The sequence below is a fragment of the Antedon bifida genome, chromosome 8 (assembly GCF_963402885.1).
Source record: "Antedon bifida chromosome 8, ecAntBifi1.1, whole genome shotgun sequence".
Taxonomy (NCBI): Eukaryota; Metazoa; Echinodermata; class Crinoidea; order Comatulida; family Antedonidae; genus Antedon; species Antedon bifida.
Window position 1 is genome coordinate 19,931,222 of NC_136233.1, and position 19,139 is coordinate 19,950,360.

Sequence of the window (19,139 nt, forward strand, 5' to 3'; positions counted from 1 at the left end):
ATAAACGGGCATAAAAAGGGAGTACGATTTGAATTCGTGGTCGACTGCGAATTCGGTAATCCAGTATCATTGCACAAGCCAGATTTGTTGTAATAAAGTACGAATGAATCGAGATGATTAAACAAATATTAAAAATAAATTAACAAAATTAAGCATTGTAAAAAGTGTTATTGTTTTGATGGATAATAAGTAACGTTTTACAGATTAAAAAAAATACAATTACTTGGGTTATAGAAAGTTTATAGGGAGGTCATTCAATTGTTGAAGTCCGGCTATTAAAATAACATAACTGACATGTAGTAGTTAATTTAAGACAGCATTTAATAATAGAATAGTTTTGTTAATAAAAATGTATTTAAAAAATGTAATAATGTATTTAAAAAAAAAAATAAATTTAATTTTGTCTAGGCTTGGTACGAATGACATCAGCCGTGGCAGACACAACTTATAACGAAGCTAGGACCAACAGAGTGGCCTCTCTATTGGTCATCATAGGCGTTTTGATATGCAAATTTCTAATGTTATGAGACAGCGAGTAATACCCATGTACAGACTTGTAAATAATTCATCAATTTCAATTAATTGAATATACCAATGAACAAGTAGGCCTACTGTTAAATAGTATTTGATGCAAAGTGGTGAGGATAATATAATTATTAACAGTGTATGTTTTTATACTTTATGTAAGTCTATTCACTTAGCACTGTATATTAAACTATGATTGCAAAAGGGGAAAATGGTGAACCATTATGACGTCACAAACAATTGGTGAGTTTGATATAAATTCTAACAAACGGGATCTCCTAATGTTTTTATATGATAGAGTGAAAGTGTATGTAGAAACCTGTAAAAACCATAACATATAGGTAATCTGTAACTTTACAACATTGAAAATAAAACAATTCTCTTTGTGTGTATAATCAGGGAAGAGTGAATTGTGATTTCACTCTTCCCTGGTATAATCATATAAAATTATGATTAGATCACCATTTCCCTCAATTACTATTGTTTTCTTTTTATGAAACAAGGACATTCACACTGTCCGTATTTTTTTTATTGTGTAATTGATTTGATGTAGACAAGAATTATTGATAGTATACAGGTTATGTGACACAATACAAAATCACCAGATTTGGCGCTACTGTGTCAAGATTTCTCAAGTATCATAAGAATAGTGTATCATAGACCAAAACACAACCTTTAACTTACAGATTCATTTATTGTCCATTATAAATGGAAATTACAATGCTCATAAATTATCTTAGCTTGCCTAAAATAAATAAATATATGGGGACTATCTAACACATCTTTTGTTATAATTCCTTATCCCAGCTGGGTAGAACGAGTACTTGTAACGGTCCGTCTGCGCGTTCACTGTCCTCATCCTACCACTTCTAACGATAACGGAGCCGTGAATGTCGTTATGAAGAGGATGGTTGGTGTCTTCCAATATAGCATGAAACACATTGACAAGACGTTCGCTGTAGAAAGACTCAACATGATACAGGCACCGCATGTGATACAAAATGAGATGTATTAACAAATATTCCTAGATACAGTAATGGACAGATACTGTAGTATGTGTAGATACAGCACTTGGAATCTGATAACATAAATATGTAACTGATTTGACAGTTGGTTCAATAATTGAAATACGTCATCAGGACTGGATCACGTTATAAGCGTCATAATAATAAATAAATGAGGCTGAGAGTCATTGCATATAAATGGAATAATAGTATTGTTATTTTAAACTATTTACAAATCTGTTACAGTAGGTTGAAGTAAGTGGGAAAACGGGTTTATGTATAAAGTAGGTTTTAGACGTTGTAAATTTAATGGTTCACTCGAAATTGCCTTTGAATAATTGACAACTTCTCAATACGTCGATATAATTTACTCCTGCATCCCAATGGGTCAATCTATCATAAGGTAAAAGGAGGAAACAGTTCCCACTTGGACGCAAGAAACCGAATTGACCAATGACAAGCAACAGTTCGAGTAATTCATCACTTAATTGGAGGAGTCCCGGTTTTTTTAAGGCAGAGGGACGTTGCTTTTACTTAATAGATTCTGTAAGACCACCGCTCTTGTGTCTCGAAACTATTTCTACCGTATGACAGCGCACAGTGATTTCATTGTAGCTTACATCATTAGTTACTTTATGACATGGGATCACCCAAAGATTCCATATAAGACACCTCACATAATACTGGTATTGTCTATAGAAAGGCATACTGTATTTCCACTGCCTTATGCTATAAATTTGATGGAGCTGTTGAAGCATCTTGGCCGATAGGTTCCGACGCCGCTGTGACAAATATATATCGATAGAAAGGTTAAGTTGTCGATGTAATATGATCGTTTTCTTGAACGGTTTAACATTGTAAAATAGAAAATTATGCAAACTATCAGAAAGCATTAGGCATATTACGTTACGTAATATTATTATATAAACACTCAACGACTATATACATCATTTTGAAGCATTATGTCTTAACGAAAGGCAGTGTGGGTAATTTATGATGCATTTGATATTATACAAGCAATATTTACCTACTAAGAAACACATTTGTAAAAAGAAAAGATAGATGAATGCATTAAATTTGAAAAAAACAAAATATTTCTGTGGGTGTTTATAATCATCCGGGTTTCCACTCAGCATCATAGTAAAAGAAATGCTCTGTCGTTTGTATATTTCAAAGGGCCACCGCCTACCTGGGAATACCAGGTGACGTAGATTTATAATGTTTTATCTCAAAGAAATCAATACACACGTGCATTCATGCATCCTGCCCTGCAGGTGAATCTTGTTTGTATAATAGCAAATGTCTTTCAATTGGAAAACGATTGTGGATGATGTACATACATTGTCGATGTTGAAATATCAAAATGCCATTTGAAATGGCCATATGCTTAAACAAATTAATTTGTAATACTTCTAAGAAAAATATTGAATTAAAAAGTAGGCATAGATTTGTGTGTAACTGTAAATATCAGCTATTGTATAATCTCACTTTTGAAAATTGTATGCAAATTGTTACTTTGAATTCAGTTTTATTCACTATCGTTACATTATTATTCATTAATGTACATTTTTCTCGTTTATATTTTCTTTTATTAATAAGAATATTAAATACAATAATAATATTGTAAGTTGTGAATTCAATTTTGAGATATTGATTGTAGGTTGGTGATTGCCGGGTTCCCACTAGAGACAAGCAAGTACCAATGACAAGCGACAGTTCGAATATTTCATCGCTTGTGATTGGTCAAATCACTTACACTACGCTTACGTTCTTGCATTGCGTCTCTAGTGGGAACCAAAGATTACTAATCCGCCTTCCGTACAATTTTTTTATTTCTGTACGCGAAAATCATGAATAATTCATAATTATGGCATTAAATTAATCAGGACATTATAAGGAGGCGCTATGTATTAACAAAATGTGTGCCAACGGTTGTATCTGCATGCCAGCAATGGTATAGACTTTTGGTTGTGGACCTGAAACCCATCGAAATCTATGGTTTTTAACTAGTTGGGTTGATTATTAGAGTGTTAGGTTTAGTAGTAATATTAAGGAAATAGATCGGCAAGCTTGTAATTATCTAACATAGCAAATAATGTAATCTCTTGCATTATTCATGATTTCTGCCTCAGACCTCAATAGAACAAATTTTAGTTTGGTAGGGTTTTTATTTCCTCAACAGCATAATATGTAATTCGATATGTGCCGGAAAAATAATTTTCTACAACCCCCACACAAGTATATTGGAGATCTTAAAATAAAAATAGTGACATTTATATGTAAGGTTATACGATTTTTATAATCTTGAAATATGATACCCCAGTTTAATTGTCATACTACTAACTACTAACTATTAGATACATCGACAAAGTAAGAACATTGCTGTACTTAGAAATGTTATATCTAAAGATTAGTTGAATGATGACCCTTCAAAAAACGAGCTTCACAAAAATGTGAAGCTTTAACCAAATGTGTCAAATTGTGTTGTTCCTGCTTTCTTACGCAATTTTCAAGATGATCTTCTCTATAAATGAAATGCAGTAAATGCTCTTAAAAATCAATCAATGTTAAGCTGTGGAAAAGGTTTATGTTTATAATAATGGCATAGGCCTAGTGCTGCAAATTGAACAAAAAAAATCATTGTTAGGCCTAACTGATGCACATGGCATAATGTGTTATATTCGTGTTGAATGTGTGAATCAGCTAATTGTTAAAAATGGTCAAATAGAAAAATGTAACACGAGCATTCATTTTAATATTTTAAAGGCGTTTTAAAACAGATAGAGGGCGACGTTTCGGTTGAAATATTTGCACTTTTTTGTAAAACGATTGTTGGTGACTGCAGGGTATGTACAATGATCTTAAAACTTAATAAAATTGATTTATACTGAAATAAAGTTTCTTTGTTTGTGTTACTTGATTTATTTCATTCATTAGGAACAACCGCGTGAATGTATAGTGCATGGAGGTATACAACCATATTATGCGCAAGTCCATGACTAATATTATAGTGCCCTCTATAATAGTACAAACTCTTCCTGTCTGCGACGTTTCAATAAAAACATTTGCATACCACACACGGCGTGAAAATTTGCATATTAAAGAAAACAGATGTTGTTGAAGGAGCGTAACAATAGTTAGCAATGTCTTGTTGAAAACATATTATACAAAATAAGTCTGTCAGGATTCATAGTCTCCGGCCAAAATGATATTGAAATTCACTTTTTCGAATGCTGTAAGTACTGTATAAACATAAACACTTACAATTAGCTGTTATAACTAGACTACAAACTATAATGAATTAAGTATTAGTCCTATACATTTTAACACATTCAATCTTATTAATGGTGTCATTTAATAGTATCTCTCTAAAGTAATAAATAATAAATAAGTAACAAAGATCAAAGTTGTTCCCACGAAAGACAATACAAACATAAACAGTTACAATTTATGTAAATTGTATATATCCAATGTAATTAGATAAATATGGTGTCATTATGGTAGGCCTATTGGTGATTGTTAAGATTACTGAAATTATCCACTTCCCAGAGGCAAGATAAAACGAAATAACAAACATGAAACTGATGATGATAATAGATTGGAAGTAGGAAGGCCTACCGACAGATGACTTTAGGGCTTTAGGGTGAGTGTAGCTTATAAAAATATTAGATTTGTGATTAGTTTATTATCACAATGATGAAATGAACACGAATCTATCTTTGTGATTTGTAACTCCAATTCATACGATAATATTATTGAAGTGATTTACTCGTTGTATTAATTTAGGCTTTTGGTCATGTCTCCATGAAGATCGTGCATACTGTCATACTAGTAAATCATACAATGAAAGAACTCGGAAACTTAGTGAAGTACTTGGTCCATGTTAAAAGAATACATTTTTTTTTAAACCGATTTTCCTGAATTTCAATAGGCATATTCTGTAAGTATGTACCTATTTACCCCGATATTTAGTCATATGGCCATTGTGTTGCTTATAAATGTTGATGACAAAATGACCCGTATAACATTCAGTTAACAATTTCTTTTCTGTTTTGTAATCGAATATACGTTCGTGTCCATTAAATGTAAAATGCACAACAACGGTACATTTGCGATCTTAAAATCTACTTTTGCTTTTTATACTAAAATTCAAAACAGCTGTGAGATTGGATATACGCCCTCTCTAATTTTGAAAAAATAACGTCTAATTTCTCTTCAACCTGGACATACCTATTTTGGAGACACTTTCTTGTGAAAAGATAAAGGGTATATTCTTATGTTTTAACATTATTACTGAAAACCCCTATTCAGGGGTAATGTTGCCGGGACCCGAAGGTGTCCTTATAATAGAGGTTATTTAAAATTGATATTGACGATGATGAAGAAAAAAACTCCTAATGCTCTGTCTACACTATCAAACTAGTTTGACAAAAAGAGTGCCCAAATATGGTAGTGATATGCCCAAATATGGTAGTGATATGACATCATCATGTCCATATATAGGCACATCACAGTTTTTTGTCACACAAAGTTTGATAGTGAAGCCTGAGCTTAACACAGATAACATTTTGACATTGATAATAATGGAAAACTGCTTTATTTATATTGAAATAATAAAACAAAATGTTAGTAGGCAATTGAGGATAAAATAATAAACCGAACATTTTATTACACAGTATTTGTAATCATGCTGTATAAATTATCGTTAATGATCGGAGACGCGACTCAGATGAATGTTTTTTTTTCTGTGCCGCATTTTTTTATTTAGTGGCAATTCAACAGCTGTGCTTTATTGGTACTGCTCCCAAAATAACTGTTTCTCAATAATAATAATATTATTATTTCCTGAAATAGTTAGATCATTTACCGATGGTACCGGTGCGTTCTTGACCGGCGGACAACTTACCTCCAGAAACTAATGTAGACCTACACCTTGCTAGACATGGTGTTAACACCATAGGAACAACCCACACCCACACAACAACCACCCGGGGAATTACTTCAAGCAGATCTCATATTAAGGTTAAATTAAGATTGCATTGGATTAGTTGTCGTTTGTATTTTTCCTAGGGGTTGTTGTATTTTAATGGATAAGAAGCTATAATGGTTGTCTTCGTGATAGTTGTTCTGGATAGTTGTCTTTTTCCTGGGGTAGCTTTCCAGAAGGTATTTATCCTGATAGAATTGTCTAGTTGTCATAGAACCTCGTTATTTCATCTTTGGTATAACACCTTTTCAGCAGCACAACCACATATATCCCCTTCGCATAAAAGATTATGTCAGCTTACATTGTTCCAATTCCAATTATTTTTATTATTTCAGAAAAAAGATTAAATTGTTCAGGCATGGTTTTTTTTATTTTTTTATAAAAGCTTGTTTACAATGTACTATTAAACTAAAACGTAGGCCTACATAACATGCTCTTACTAAACCGTTTTAGTAACTATACTAAATTTAGAAACGGTTTCTATAATTTACGCTCTTTTAATAATAATCATTTCATTATGATAAATTGCTTTCTGAACTTATGTTATTCACACAACACAGTAACGTTAAATATATTTTTTATTACGTTTTTTTTAAAATAATAATTTAATCGCTAGAATGTAAGTAACAACAGAATGTTGGTCCTGTTATTGTTACTGAATCTTTACCTATGGATTAAGTGTTAACACTGGTAGAAAATGAAAGTAACATTCTATTACTGTATGGGTAATACCAGTGCAATAAAACTAATAATTCAGTTACAATAATCAGCTTCAATGATTTATCTTTTTTTCCAATCCTTTACATTGTTCACTATTTTGAAGTTCTATCAATATTCAATCTGAAAATATTCAGTTGATTTTCTGGTACGCTTCTTCGTTTCTGCTTGTGTTGGTCTATTTTTGTAAAGGTGGTGTCTTTTGATGTTTAGCCTTCGTTGCATCTCTTCTATCACGTTGTTAAATTGTGTTTCTATTAATTTTCAAATATAGAAATTCAAATTCTATAATCCTTCAACCTGATACCTTTTCCCAGCTGCTTTTATTTTCAGAAAGAAAATGAATTTTATTTTCTTTAATGTTTAACAGTCTCTCAATCAATATAACTTTTAAAATTAACTTAATTAAAATATTCTTTAATTTGTAATTACAACTCGGCTACAGCGCTGCTTTCGATACTTTAGGCCTATCCCAAAATAAATGATATTTCAGATGAGTAGCATTATGCGTAGAACTTAACTAGTCTACAGTGTCCGGTTCAGAATTGGTAGGCCTAGAGTACATTATATTCATATTCTTCATATTTAAAGCCCGTAGACCACCTTTGTATACGTGTCCTGGCAAAAACACAACAATGTATCCTAAGAAAGTAAGGATATAATAACCTAGATAAGGCCTACGTAACCCCTAAATTCTACTTAATATAACGTTGTTCACCTTTTATCACAAATTGTAGGCATAACTTAAGTATTTACAAGTCGTAGTTAGACACAATAATCAAAGAGTGCCTAAATGATACAACAGCCTAATTACTTTTGTTTTATAAAGAAATTATCTCAGTTCGTCAGAAATTATCTCAGTTCGTCAGAGATGGGTGAAAGCGTGCAAATGGCGTTTTATTTTGATAAGGTTTTTAATGCGTTTGTATACGATTGGGTTCGTTGGTGCGTGTCGTCCTAAATTCTATAATTGTTGTCATTGTCAACCCGTATTTAAATGGAACACAACACTGGTACTTTAATGACTTCAGTTTGAAACGAAAATATTAATGTTATGTATTTGCCTTGATGAATCTTAGTTCCATGACTAGGTCATTTGTAAAAGTCTCGCTGAAAGCTTATTGATCACGTGATGTCAGTCAACTCCAATATCAATCATCAAGTAGTCTTTACCGAACGAATTTCTAGTTTCGCAATAATACCTCCCGGCATCACTATAATTTAACTTCGGTAATAGGAGTGTTTTGCCCGAAATGAAGCTATAATTGCCGTCAAAGTATTTTATCGGTGCTCCTTCTCGTCCCCAGCCTACGTGAAAAAATGGATCTCCTCTTATTTGATCGGTGTCACAATCAAGCTGGGCGTCTTTACCTGCTTCGTAATTGAAAGCAGATCTCCGTCTTTTGGTAGACACCGTAACTCCTTGTTTCGTATCTGATGTTATTTTCTTTATAGATATAAGGCCTGAAAAAGAAAATAAATAAATTAAGTAAATATAGGATGCTACTGAGAAATTCCATCAATGCTACTAGAAATAAATTTGTAAAACAATGATGACTCCAATGATCAAATTATAACATCAAGAAAGTAGTTCTTGTAGTTTCGACTCGTTCAAGAAGGCAAATGGGTTTATCGAGATGCACAGCATTCTATCCCAGGTATGTGAATACAGGATCTAACTATGTTTCAAAAAAGTTTTTCGACTCTTTTCTGCAAGTCATAGGACTATCGTTAGTGAGAGGTTACTTATTAGATTAAGTTATGCGCTTAGTTGTTGAGCCCGTTGCAATCAACAGACAAGACTGCCATGATGTTTATTCTCGCTAAACATGACACCATATCATTTAAAATGATTAGGCCTATACTTGCCTGTTTTATTAACTATAAGCTTAGATATCAGATCGATTGACTCGGGTAGATTGAAGAAACATTTATACGTTGATGTATCATTTACTGTTGCATTGAAGATAATTAGATCATATATTCCATTTTGTATGTCGAACTTCGGTTCCATTCTTGTAAATTTACTAACTCGTCTTCCATCGGTAGATATCCGTTCACCATCAGTTCCTGTGAAAGAAAAATGAATCATTTGAAATCATCAAAAGGCAATATTTCCAAATTATCAACAACCAATATGAATCCATAAAATGAACATAAAACTAAAACATTCTAACTATATCTATACCAAACCTTATACAGAAACAAACCAATCGTCCGAATTGTGGAACAACCTGTTTTTTCCCCAAATTATTTCCTCACATAAGCTTTGGCTTTCCTAAATTTGCCCACTCTTTCATATTAGTGTATAAAAGTTGTATTTTTTTTTTATTTTTAAAGGAAAGAAAATGTTATTATTTTATTTTTTATTTTATATTTATTATTATTATTTTATGTTTTACATACAAACATCGAGACGACTCGGTAGTACGATTTTTTTTTTGTGGTGAAGGTCTACCTAGGATCCAAGCTCTGTCTGCACTATCAAACTGTATATGACAAAAACATGTGATGTGACCATAATGTAGACATGATGATGTCATATCACTACCATATTTGGGCATATCATAATCTTATTTAGGCATATCACACTTTTTTGTCAAACTAGTTTGCTTTTGCAGTATATTTACAGTGCAAAATTCGACAGGATTAAATTAAGTCGTATATTAACTTCCTCAATTGTTCTACTATCAAATAGGCCTACATACATACTCCTTCTTATACCAAATTAATCTTCCCTGCTTATACCAAGGCAATCGAATAACATGATGCCAAGCTCCGGAGATCAAAGTGTAATTCTGTGGCTGCGACAGTTCCACGCCCCTTAACAGACACCACGCTGCAGTATACATATAGTACAGTACAGTTGGTATTTGTCGCAGCCACACATAAGATCAAAGGACAGTTACAAGTTCCTATCTCTGCAAAGCGAGCTCAGTGTTCTGTTGTTAGATCGCCTTGCTTATACCAACCTTTCAGTGCATTACTAACCGTCTGGTATTATATACCAATGAACGATATCTGTAGTGAATGGTATGTTGTCCACTCTGCATAATAGTCGCACCGTCGACATACTCTCGGCTGTTACACTACTGGTGTATATAAAAGTGTGATTTGAACCTATACATTAAATACATCAGTTAAATAACTAATAACATAATAGCAGTTAATATTATAACTTAACGCTCATACAAAACAAGACATTCAAAATATACTATCATAACAATAAGTTTCGTAAAGTTTAAATGGTTGCATGGTAAATAAGCACTAGTAAAGTTAGTTGCAGTACACCATGTGTTTCCAAAAGGCAAGAAATTAAAGTATGATCATTTATCGATGTTTCGGTTGTTAGGATACAAACGTCTTCTGTAGGCGTACACATAGCGTACCACAAAACACTTTAAAATGTCGTATGTTGGTATAGTTTTTTAAAAAGAAAAGTATTCAAAATTGTGAAAAACTTGACAAAAAATGTTTGAAACATATCTATCATGCAAGGTTATATATTTGTATGTACTAATAAAATATTATAATTTTATCGACCAGACTGTTCAAAGGGATTTAGTATCTTAAATACTTAGTATAGAAAACGGGTTCACATTCCGTAATTAGAAATTACCTTGCGGTTGGAGTTGAACTGAAATTAAAATAAATAACAATAATTCAAACATAAATTATTATTAATATGATCAGCGACATAATGAATTAATGATTAATAACACATGCAATTTTTAACAGAACGGGCTGAACAAATATGTTATTGCTTAGTGTTACTATAAAAGACAATATCATATTATCGTTGAGCGATCTAGTGATACAAAATCAAAAGAACCGGTCGGTTTTAAAATAAATTGACTTTCTTTTAAATAACAAAATGTACCGAGTGGTGACACCTCGTTTACATCATTAATGGCACTTGTCATCATAACTAGGCCTATTTACGGACTGCTTTCTTAATAGGCGTTAATAAGCTTTTTTAAACATTTGACCTTATTAATAGGAAACTAATGTCGTAGCCTCTTGTTATAATTCAAACTACAAAGTTGTAAATACATTATGTTATGTGATGGCACTAGTTACAATCCGTTACGCGTGATTGATAATGACGAATGACGTAAAACATGAACGGTCATTCATTGAAATAGGAAGTTAGATTTGTACTCGTCGTTCATTGTGAGCATAAGATTATTAAAAGTCACATTACATTTCTAAGTTGATGTTTGTTTTGTTAGTATTAGAAACTATTAGTATTTTCTGGCTGTTATTGTCAATTACATTACTTTGACGGGAATCAACATAGTACAATGATATCAATAATGGTTTTTAAAAAGTAAAGTATTTATAAAGATTTATTCTGCGTTACCTTTTAATACTGTAATAGCTTTGGACTCTCCTCTTCAAGCTAGAAACACGTTTTGTTGACAAAAATAATTATTCTCTTAAGATACCAAATTGGTGGTTCTTACCATTTACTGTTTTTGTAACATTTGTATCTGTTTTATTAAAGTTAGCCATTCCATCCACACAGTTATCTCTCATTTGCTGTACCATCCCATCTTGTGTTATAACACCCGGGGACATGCTCATAGAAACCATATTGATGCACCGGTCGTCTAGGAGAGGAAGAACGGTAGTGCCCACAACAATGTCATGACCTGCAAAACAAGAGAACGTACAACATTTCTGTCCTCTAAACAAAGTGTCAAAGTTCGACTATAATCATGTTTAGAAGTGGCAATAAAGCGTCTGTTGATGGCCAGCAACATGCCCATCCATAACACTACTACATACTTAATATTGTTTATTAATTATTTTGTTAATTATATTAACTCTATAAACCTTGATTATCTCTTTCCGGCCTATCTTTAACGAAAGGTTTCCTAGCGCATTTTTTTCTCAGCTCAAATAAACCTTTTCAGGAAAAACACCTAACCGTATACCAACCACAATTATGAATCGAAATCATCAAATGTAACATTTTTATGTCTGCAGAATAATTTAGTAATGTTCATGAAAGACTAAAAATCATTCTTCTCTATGATAATCCGCAGTGAATATTTTTTTTAGTTTGCTCCAATAATTGCATTTATAAGCAATAATAATAATAATAATAGGATGACACTTCATTTTTAGTAAATATACTTATTTACGATGGAGCACGGGGTAACGATGGTATAGGTCACGAAATGTAAGCCGTCTCAGAAACATCAATATCTAAACGTTTTCCGCATACAATTTATTTAAAATTATTGTATCTAATTAAACACAATCAATATTTTCTCATTTCTATTATAAACTAATCTAATTGAAAGGTTTTTTCCTTGTACATTTTTTTTTCGTTTCTTATATTTTTAAAATTTCATTTCAGTTTATCTTATGTATATAGGGTGACCATAGACAGCGTATGCTGACAATCAATGGGCCCTCTTGATGAGTTATGATACGTGTCTGAGTGTGCCAGTAGCTGTGTGTATACTAGTTGGCCTGAACCTACACACTCTTCTCGAAAGATGTACACTTCTTTAAAGTGCACATGAGCCAGATGTGTACAGTTTATAGCCCTTATCCGAAAAGACTCGTTCTACCACCAGAACCATGAAGCAAGTGAGGCTCGAACCCTTGCTGATGTTAATATGGCAAGCTTGTTGATCTCTTGATATCGAAATAGGTTCATAATACTTCACAGGACTCATCACTTCATGTAAAAATATGCATCGTAGCTTACATTAACATCTAGATACTCCATTGGCACACATGAGACAAACTTAAGTTTATAACCTGACGTGCGTTCACACGGAGATAAAATGATAGAACATCAAATAAAAAAAAACTGGGACACGGAGAGTCAAAGGATGTCAATTCAGATTAATTTGCCTGTTTATGCAGCGAACAGCGTCTTAAAAAGTAAGACGATTCTGCAATTTGAATTCAAAGGTGTTGAGAGTAAAAATATATTGTAACAGACATTAATGAAATATTGTGGATAGCTAACCGTGACTTTACATTATTAATTTGTTTAATAGTCACTAATACAGAATACATGTATTCGAAAGATACATTAGTTCTCTCATTGTTAACTAACTAATAATTATGCATATCTGAGGTACTTGTATAGGTTATTCAGATAGCGTATACAGTATAGTGACATTTTGGGAGGGGATTTTAGATTTCATCAAAACCAGAGGTTATTTTTAACGGTTATACTTTTAAAGCAATGTTTAATATTTAAGGATATTTTTTTATTAGCCTTAAGTGAATACGGTCAAGGGAATGTCATCCTGCATGGTAAAAACCAAGCTTGGACCTGAGACTTGATGAAGTGCATTGAACAAATGACTTCTGAAATAAAAATAAATTATGACATTTACTGTTCTGTAGCATTGAGATCTATAGAAAATTATGCTTGTTCAGTTTTTAAAAGGTTAGTGAACCGTACGTTAAACACCTTTGGGTCAAATACGCGTAATAATCGTTACGTCAACGCGTAGAATTTAACATTCGTGTTAAAACGCAATTTCCTCAAGTTAAAGAATATCACCCTAGGGAGAAAATGTTGTAGATTTGTGTCCACGGGATACCCCTTGAGAGTTTGAAGAAGATTAAAGTCGAGGTGTATGTATGCTATCAATGGTCAATTCATCAAAAAGCAATTAGAAAGAACTGTGCCCGTGGGAGTGCTTGAGAAACGCAGTATATTTTGCATTCAGGAATGGCGGTTGTATTACATATAGTGTTGAAACAAATACCAGTAATATCATTATTGACATTTCATACGCTATGAATTGAATACTTGCTGAAACGTTTCGCTCTTAAGATTGTATCGAATACGAATAGCATTTATGCATTCTTGTAATGCAATAACTATGCCACGAACATAAGTCTGTCCGCCGTCGATAATCTTTTTCTTTGCAGCTATCCAACCTTCTAGGTTTTATTGTCGTTTTTAATTTTTTGATTATGTTTTAACTTGATCAGTTTATAGTTGTTACACATTTACTTGTACTTGTTTTAATCGTTTTATGATAGATGACCGTTTTTTGTGGACCAGCCAGCTATAAATGATCGTTAAAAGCCTATATAATTTTATACTGTTAGGTTTAAAAAAAACCAGACACTTGTACATAAAAAAAAAGAAATACATTAGTTTTCTCGTTTGAAAATAAACTATTTCCTAAGAAAACACCGGTGGAGAAAACCAAATGTATCATAAACTGTTTTTTCTAACACTAGTTGTGTAAACACCAAACAGAAATCAGCAATGTGATTGTTAGAACAGGGAGTCTTATTTTACAACTCCCTGGTTAGAATAAATTAAATTAATATAATTTACATTTACAGCAGAAACAATTTTGTTCTAACTGTCTATTCGAAATCTTCCAAAGATGCGTTAAAAAAAACATGCATGTATATAAGTTATATCTGTCATCAGGTAAAATTCACATTTCATACATATACCTTGCAACCAACATTGCTAATTACATTCTTCAATTGACATATTTATAGGTGGATAAAATATACGTTTTATGAGTATGGCTTACTGAATTTAACAATGTTCTGCTTCGTTTACCAAACCCATCGAGATCTTCCTGATTTGGATCATCGAGTTATCTCTTTAATTATCTGAAACTCCCCAGGGCTGCAAACGTATTAATAGACTTCACTATTCATCATTACTATTCATAATTATTTATGAACATCGTTCTTCTTTTTACAACGATATTCCTACTCTTAAAATATAATATAAATTATGAATTTCTATCTGTATTCAATATTCAATGAAACAACTTCGTAAAAAGTTTCAGCAAAAATAAAATATTATGCATATGTTTTGTAAGCTAATGAATTTTAATATGTTTTAAATTTATTTACAGTAATTGGAAACATACCAATTGAATAAGATATCATTATGGGATATTGTGATATAACTTTTTTTATATATACAGATAAAGATAGTCTAGTTAGTGGAAAATAAAAAAAAACAATATTTCTGATTGAGAAAATCTTTACAAAAATTGGAAAAATCTGACGATGCTGCCAAAATATTGATGTTATATGAATTGATTTTCCAAATTTTGTTTATTAAAACTTGAATATTTAAACTGTTCAATTACAAAGATGTTAATTAAGTCTATACAATAATAATATATCAGATAAAAGGTAAAAAAGATACTGATAAGTTGCTTTGAAAAGCATAACTAATTATAAATTCATGATCATTAGGAAGGTATCTATAAGATTCGACGTCCGTGTGGTGGCATGGTTTCTCAAAATAATAATGCAGTTATGTTGTCAAAAAAAGAGATGGTTATTTCATTTTCATGTATTTGTTCGACAGCATTATATATTATAATCAGTATAAAAAGTTAAAGTTCATAAAATTAATATAAAAAAAAACTATACATGAAGTGGAGAATTTTTATTTAAAAAAAAAATAAAAAGATATGAAATAAATCTATAAAAAGATTATTAAGATTACAGAGAACTGCATCGTATGTATTATCATCCTTAAACTTTTCTCGAGTACCTTCAGAATACCCTGTATAACCATAGGGTTAGCTTACACTGTGGTACTACTACTACTACTACTACCTTCTGGGTAACGGCCGTAAACCAGAATCGCTATTCATTCGAGTACCGATGTGTTGCTTATGGCAAGGAGTACTACATTTCAGAGTCCAGTCCATTAGCTAAATGAGCCTTGAAAATAATGGGCAATATTCGCAAAATGAGTTACTGGGAAGTGCATTAACATTATTATAATGTATGTATATTAACACCTTAAAACCTTGTTTTTGTTTTGGTGGCAGAATTGGTAATATGCGTAGGATCTTAAAAACATAAAATCGTAATATTTACACTCTGAGTGGGTGTAAATTATGAGCTCAAAGGAAAAGGAATCTAGGCTAAATGTTCTAAAGATCGTGAATTTGACTCTCATCGAATTCCCCCAAAACAAGTGGGTTTGTATACGTTCTGAGTACCCATAGGCTAACATTTTCAGGAGAAATAAATTAGCAAGTTTCTTGTAATTTCTCATTGTATTGTTTTAAAATGTTGCTCTTTCTGAATTTTAAAATTTTCTCAACAAAATTACCAAAGAAGATGCATCATTCAAATCTAAACACATCGTATTTGCACGTTTTACCATAATACAAAAAAAAACCTTGTGTATAGACAATAAACTGGCATTCCATCCAATAAATATTATGTATGAATACATATTTATGCAGCGATGCAAAGATATAAATATGCCGCACTATATATAATACCCTTAGCTTTACAATGTATTTTAATCTAAAGCATACTATCAAAATATGTAGTAAGCAAATCTTGCTTTGTCCTCGTGAATCGTGATGACACAGTTATACATTACTGGTAATTAATAGAGTTTGTTACAAAGTAATTGGTTTGTTTTATTAATCATATATTCATATTGTTTTAATACATATTGCATTTTATTGTATTACGTCATATTTTGATATGAAATTTACAATCATTGAAAGGGTTAGTATAGTCATAAATACTGATTCATAACAATTTATATCGTTTCTATATTATTATCGTTATTATTAAATGCAAACGCATAATTATTACATTGAATAAATATGTAGAATAACTGCATTTTTTTAAACATTCATTCATATTTCAATGTTTTCCAAATATTTGTAAGAACAATTAGGAAAATATTCATTTTATTCGAGCGCCACAAGCAACCGCATGGGTGGTAATTAAAATGGCAATTGATTCTAGAAATTAATTATCGGAACGGTGCTGCTAAAATATAATATTAAAGTTCCATCTAAACTTCAATGGGGGATATTGATTAAGTTATGTTTCAAACAAATTACAATTTAAGATTTAGAAATAAATGCATTACTTTACCTGTGAAAAAACAACAAAATATGCAATATTTAGCATGTTTAATTGCAAATAGTAGATTGTTTATCAATATAGAACATCATCACAACACATATGAAATGCACCATTAATAAAACATTGTGAATATATATTATACTTACTTGATGTTACCCGTAACATGAAAATGACAACATAAATATAAGTCCATGCCATCTCTAATGTAGGCCTACCAGAACAGGCCGCTGCGATAACTCCGGGCATTTAGCAGCAGCAGCAGACAGACTATCAACCGAATACTCCGATACAGTTAATTGCGCGCACACACTTTAATACACACTTAGGAGATACGATATCCAAGCATTTATTATTTATAGGCAATTTTAGCGATCGAACACAATTGTAACGTGGTTGTTACAATATTTAATGAATTTGATCCTAAACGGAAGAATTATGTAAATCATAATTCCTATAGAAATGATATAAAAAACATCTTTGCCCGCTGACCGATTCCATAAAAAGGCATTTCTGCAGCGGAGCGTAACAACGCAGTTATTATTCGATGGCCGTATGTGATGATATCGTTTGAATATCAAACTAATACATCGGATGATAGCGGATTGATGGTTTTAGGATATTCCCTGGATATTTTGCGTTACTGTTGAAGATATAACTTCGAAATGAGTCACATAGTGTGAAACGTTATATACCACACTACAAGCGCAAGAAATAAAAAATCATATTGCTTTTGACTAAGCCTATTAACACTACCAGATTTTCTCCAGAATGTTTTAATTCATCCATGATTTTCCAATGATGAGTTCCTTTGTGTACATAAGAAGGAAAGAAGAAAAATACCGCGATTGCATAATTTGCCTTAGTGGCTTATCTTCAAGATGTATTGTTCCCTAAAAACATAAACAATAAAGGCCATTTTGCAAGTTTAATGAAGCTGTTCATTTCCTCAGGAAAAAACCGAAATAAATCCCTGATAAAAGAAAAAAAGGTTACATTAAACACAAAAACCAATAATTGGTAGTCAACTTAGTGAATAACTATTATGTGGCATTAACATGTTAAACAATTTTTTTTTCTGTAAGATAATAATTATGGTAACGTGTCTTCTTGAAGTTAGTTCCAAAAGTATAATACTCAATATCAATGTATTTAGGTATATGATGGTGACGCCATGTGGTAATCTGTACGGTATGTAGTTGTATGACTCTAAACTAACTTATTCCTCTAATACATGTTTATACACTACTGTATCAAACTAACTAATTGACAAAAAAGTGTGATGTGCCCAAATATGGACGCGTAACGTCATCGTGTCTATTTTTTGTCACGTAAAGTTTGATAGTGTAGACAGAGCTTTAAAACATTCGTGGTTTGTTGTTTTGTATACGTCATTTATATTTCTTAAGATATTGTTTTTTAGGCCTATGTAAGTTTTGTTGTACAGTAGTTTATTTTAACTAGGCCATGTACATGGCTGCAGTCGCCTGCTCAAATTTGAGTTAGTGTTTACCAACCGACCAACCGACCGACATAGATGAGCTGTAGAGTCGCGTTTGCACGCGACTAAAAATATATAAATCGGATAGTACGGATGTTTCTATTATAACATAAAACATGTCGTCGAGAGTAATGAACTAATGGGCAGCATGTCTCGACTTCTTGGGTTCATGTATCTAGGCTAGTGAAACCAATCACGTTGATGGAATATTAATGAATGTAACCAGTCATTCCTTCAGATTCACGTGTGTTGTCTTTATCTTTCACATGAGATTTGGAAAATGTTTTATCTAGCCTTTCTTTTATAAATGTCATCTCTACGCTTTGTTCTGGTCTCTAACGGCCCAAATCATTATACCAACATGCATGCATCAAAATCACACTTTGGGTGGCGACAGAGTTCGGAGGATCACCATAAGGCGTAGCAGTAGGCCTACACAATCACTGAAAGTATTCAAAAATTGATAAATAACTTTAGCACGCCCAAAAACTATTACGTCTGTATGTAGCCTAATTATCTTTAGGCCTATGTATTT

General features: G+C 32.0%; 3 protein-coding genes across 5 annotated transcripts in view; 2 read left to right on the plus strand and 1 right to left on the minus strand.

The window, feature by feature from the left end:
* The window catches only part of LOC144849888 (neural cell adhesion molecule 1-B-like), a 45,476-nt gene extending 44,340 nt beyond the window's left edge, over positions 1-1,136 (plus strand). Inside the window, exon 12 of the mRNA XM_078706989.1 lies at positions 409-1,136. Coding sequence (XP_078563115.1) covers positions 409-527 — 119 coding nt within the window. The 3' untranslated portion in view covers positions 528-1,136. The remainder of the gene's footprint in view (positions 1-408) is intronic.
* Positions 1,137-4,745: 3,609 nt separating this feature from the next.
* LOC144849893 (serine/threonine-protein kinase Chk1-like) overlaps positions 4,746-19,139 on the plus strand; it is a 28,927-nt gene continuing 14,533 nt past the window's right edge. The window contains exon 1 of one of the 2 annotated variants that reach the window (XM_078706994.1): positions 4,746-4,764. The gene's annotated coding sequence lies outside the window, so the exon portion shown is untranslated. Of the gene's footprint in view, positions 4,765-5,450; positions 5,470-19,139 lie in introns of those variants that run through there. The other variant, XM_078706996.1, reaches the window with a different exon arrangement.
* On the minus strand, positions 8,154-17,727 carry LOC144849900 (junctional adhesion molecule 3B-like). 2 transcript variants are annotated; one of them, XM_078707006.1, is made up of 6 exons: positions 17,253-17,727; positions 11,700-11,888; positions 10,853-10,870; positions 10,225-10,353; positions 9,103-9,303; positions 8,154-8,697 (listed from the first exon to the last, which is right to left on the minus strand). In XM_078707006.1, exons 1-6 carry the CDS (start codon positions 17,350-17,352, stop codon positions 8,369-8,371), a joined length of 966 nt encoding a protein of 321 aa, XP_078563132.1. In that variant the 5' UTR covers positions 17,353-17,727; the 3' UTR covers positions 8,154-8,368. The 2 variants fall into 2 exon arrangements, with proteins under 2 accessions (XP_078563132.1, XP_078563133.1); XM_078707007.1 differs by lacking the exon at positions 10,853-10,870.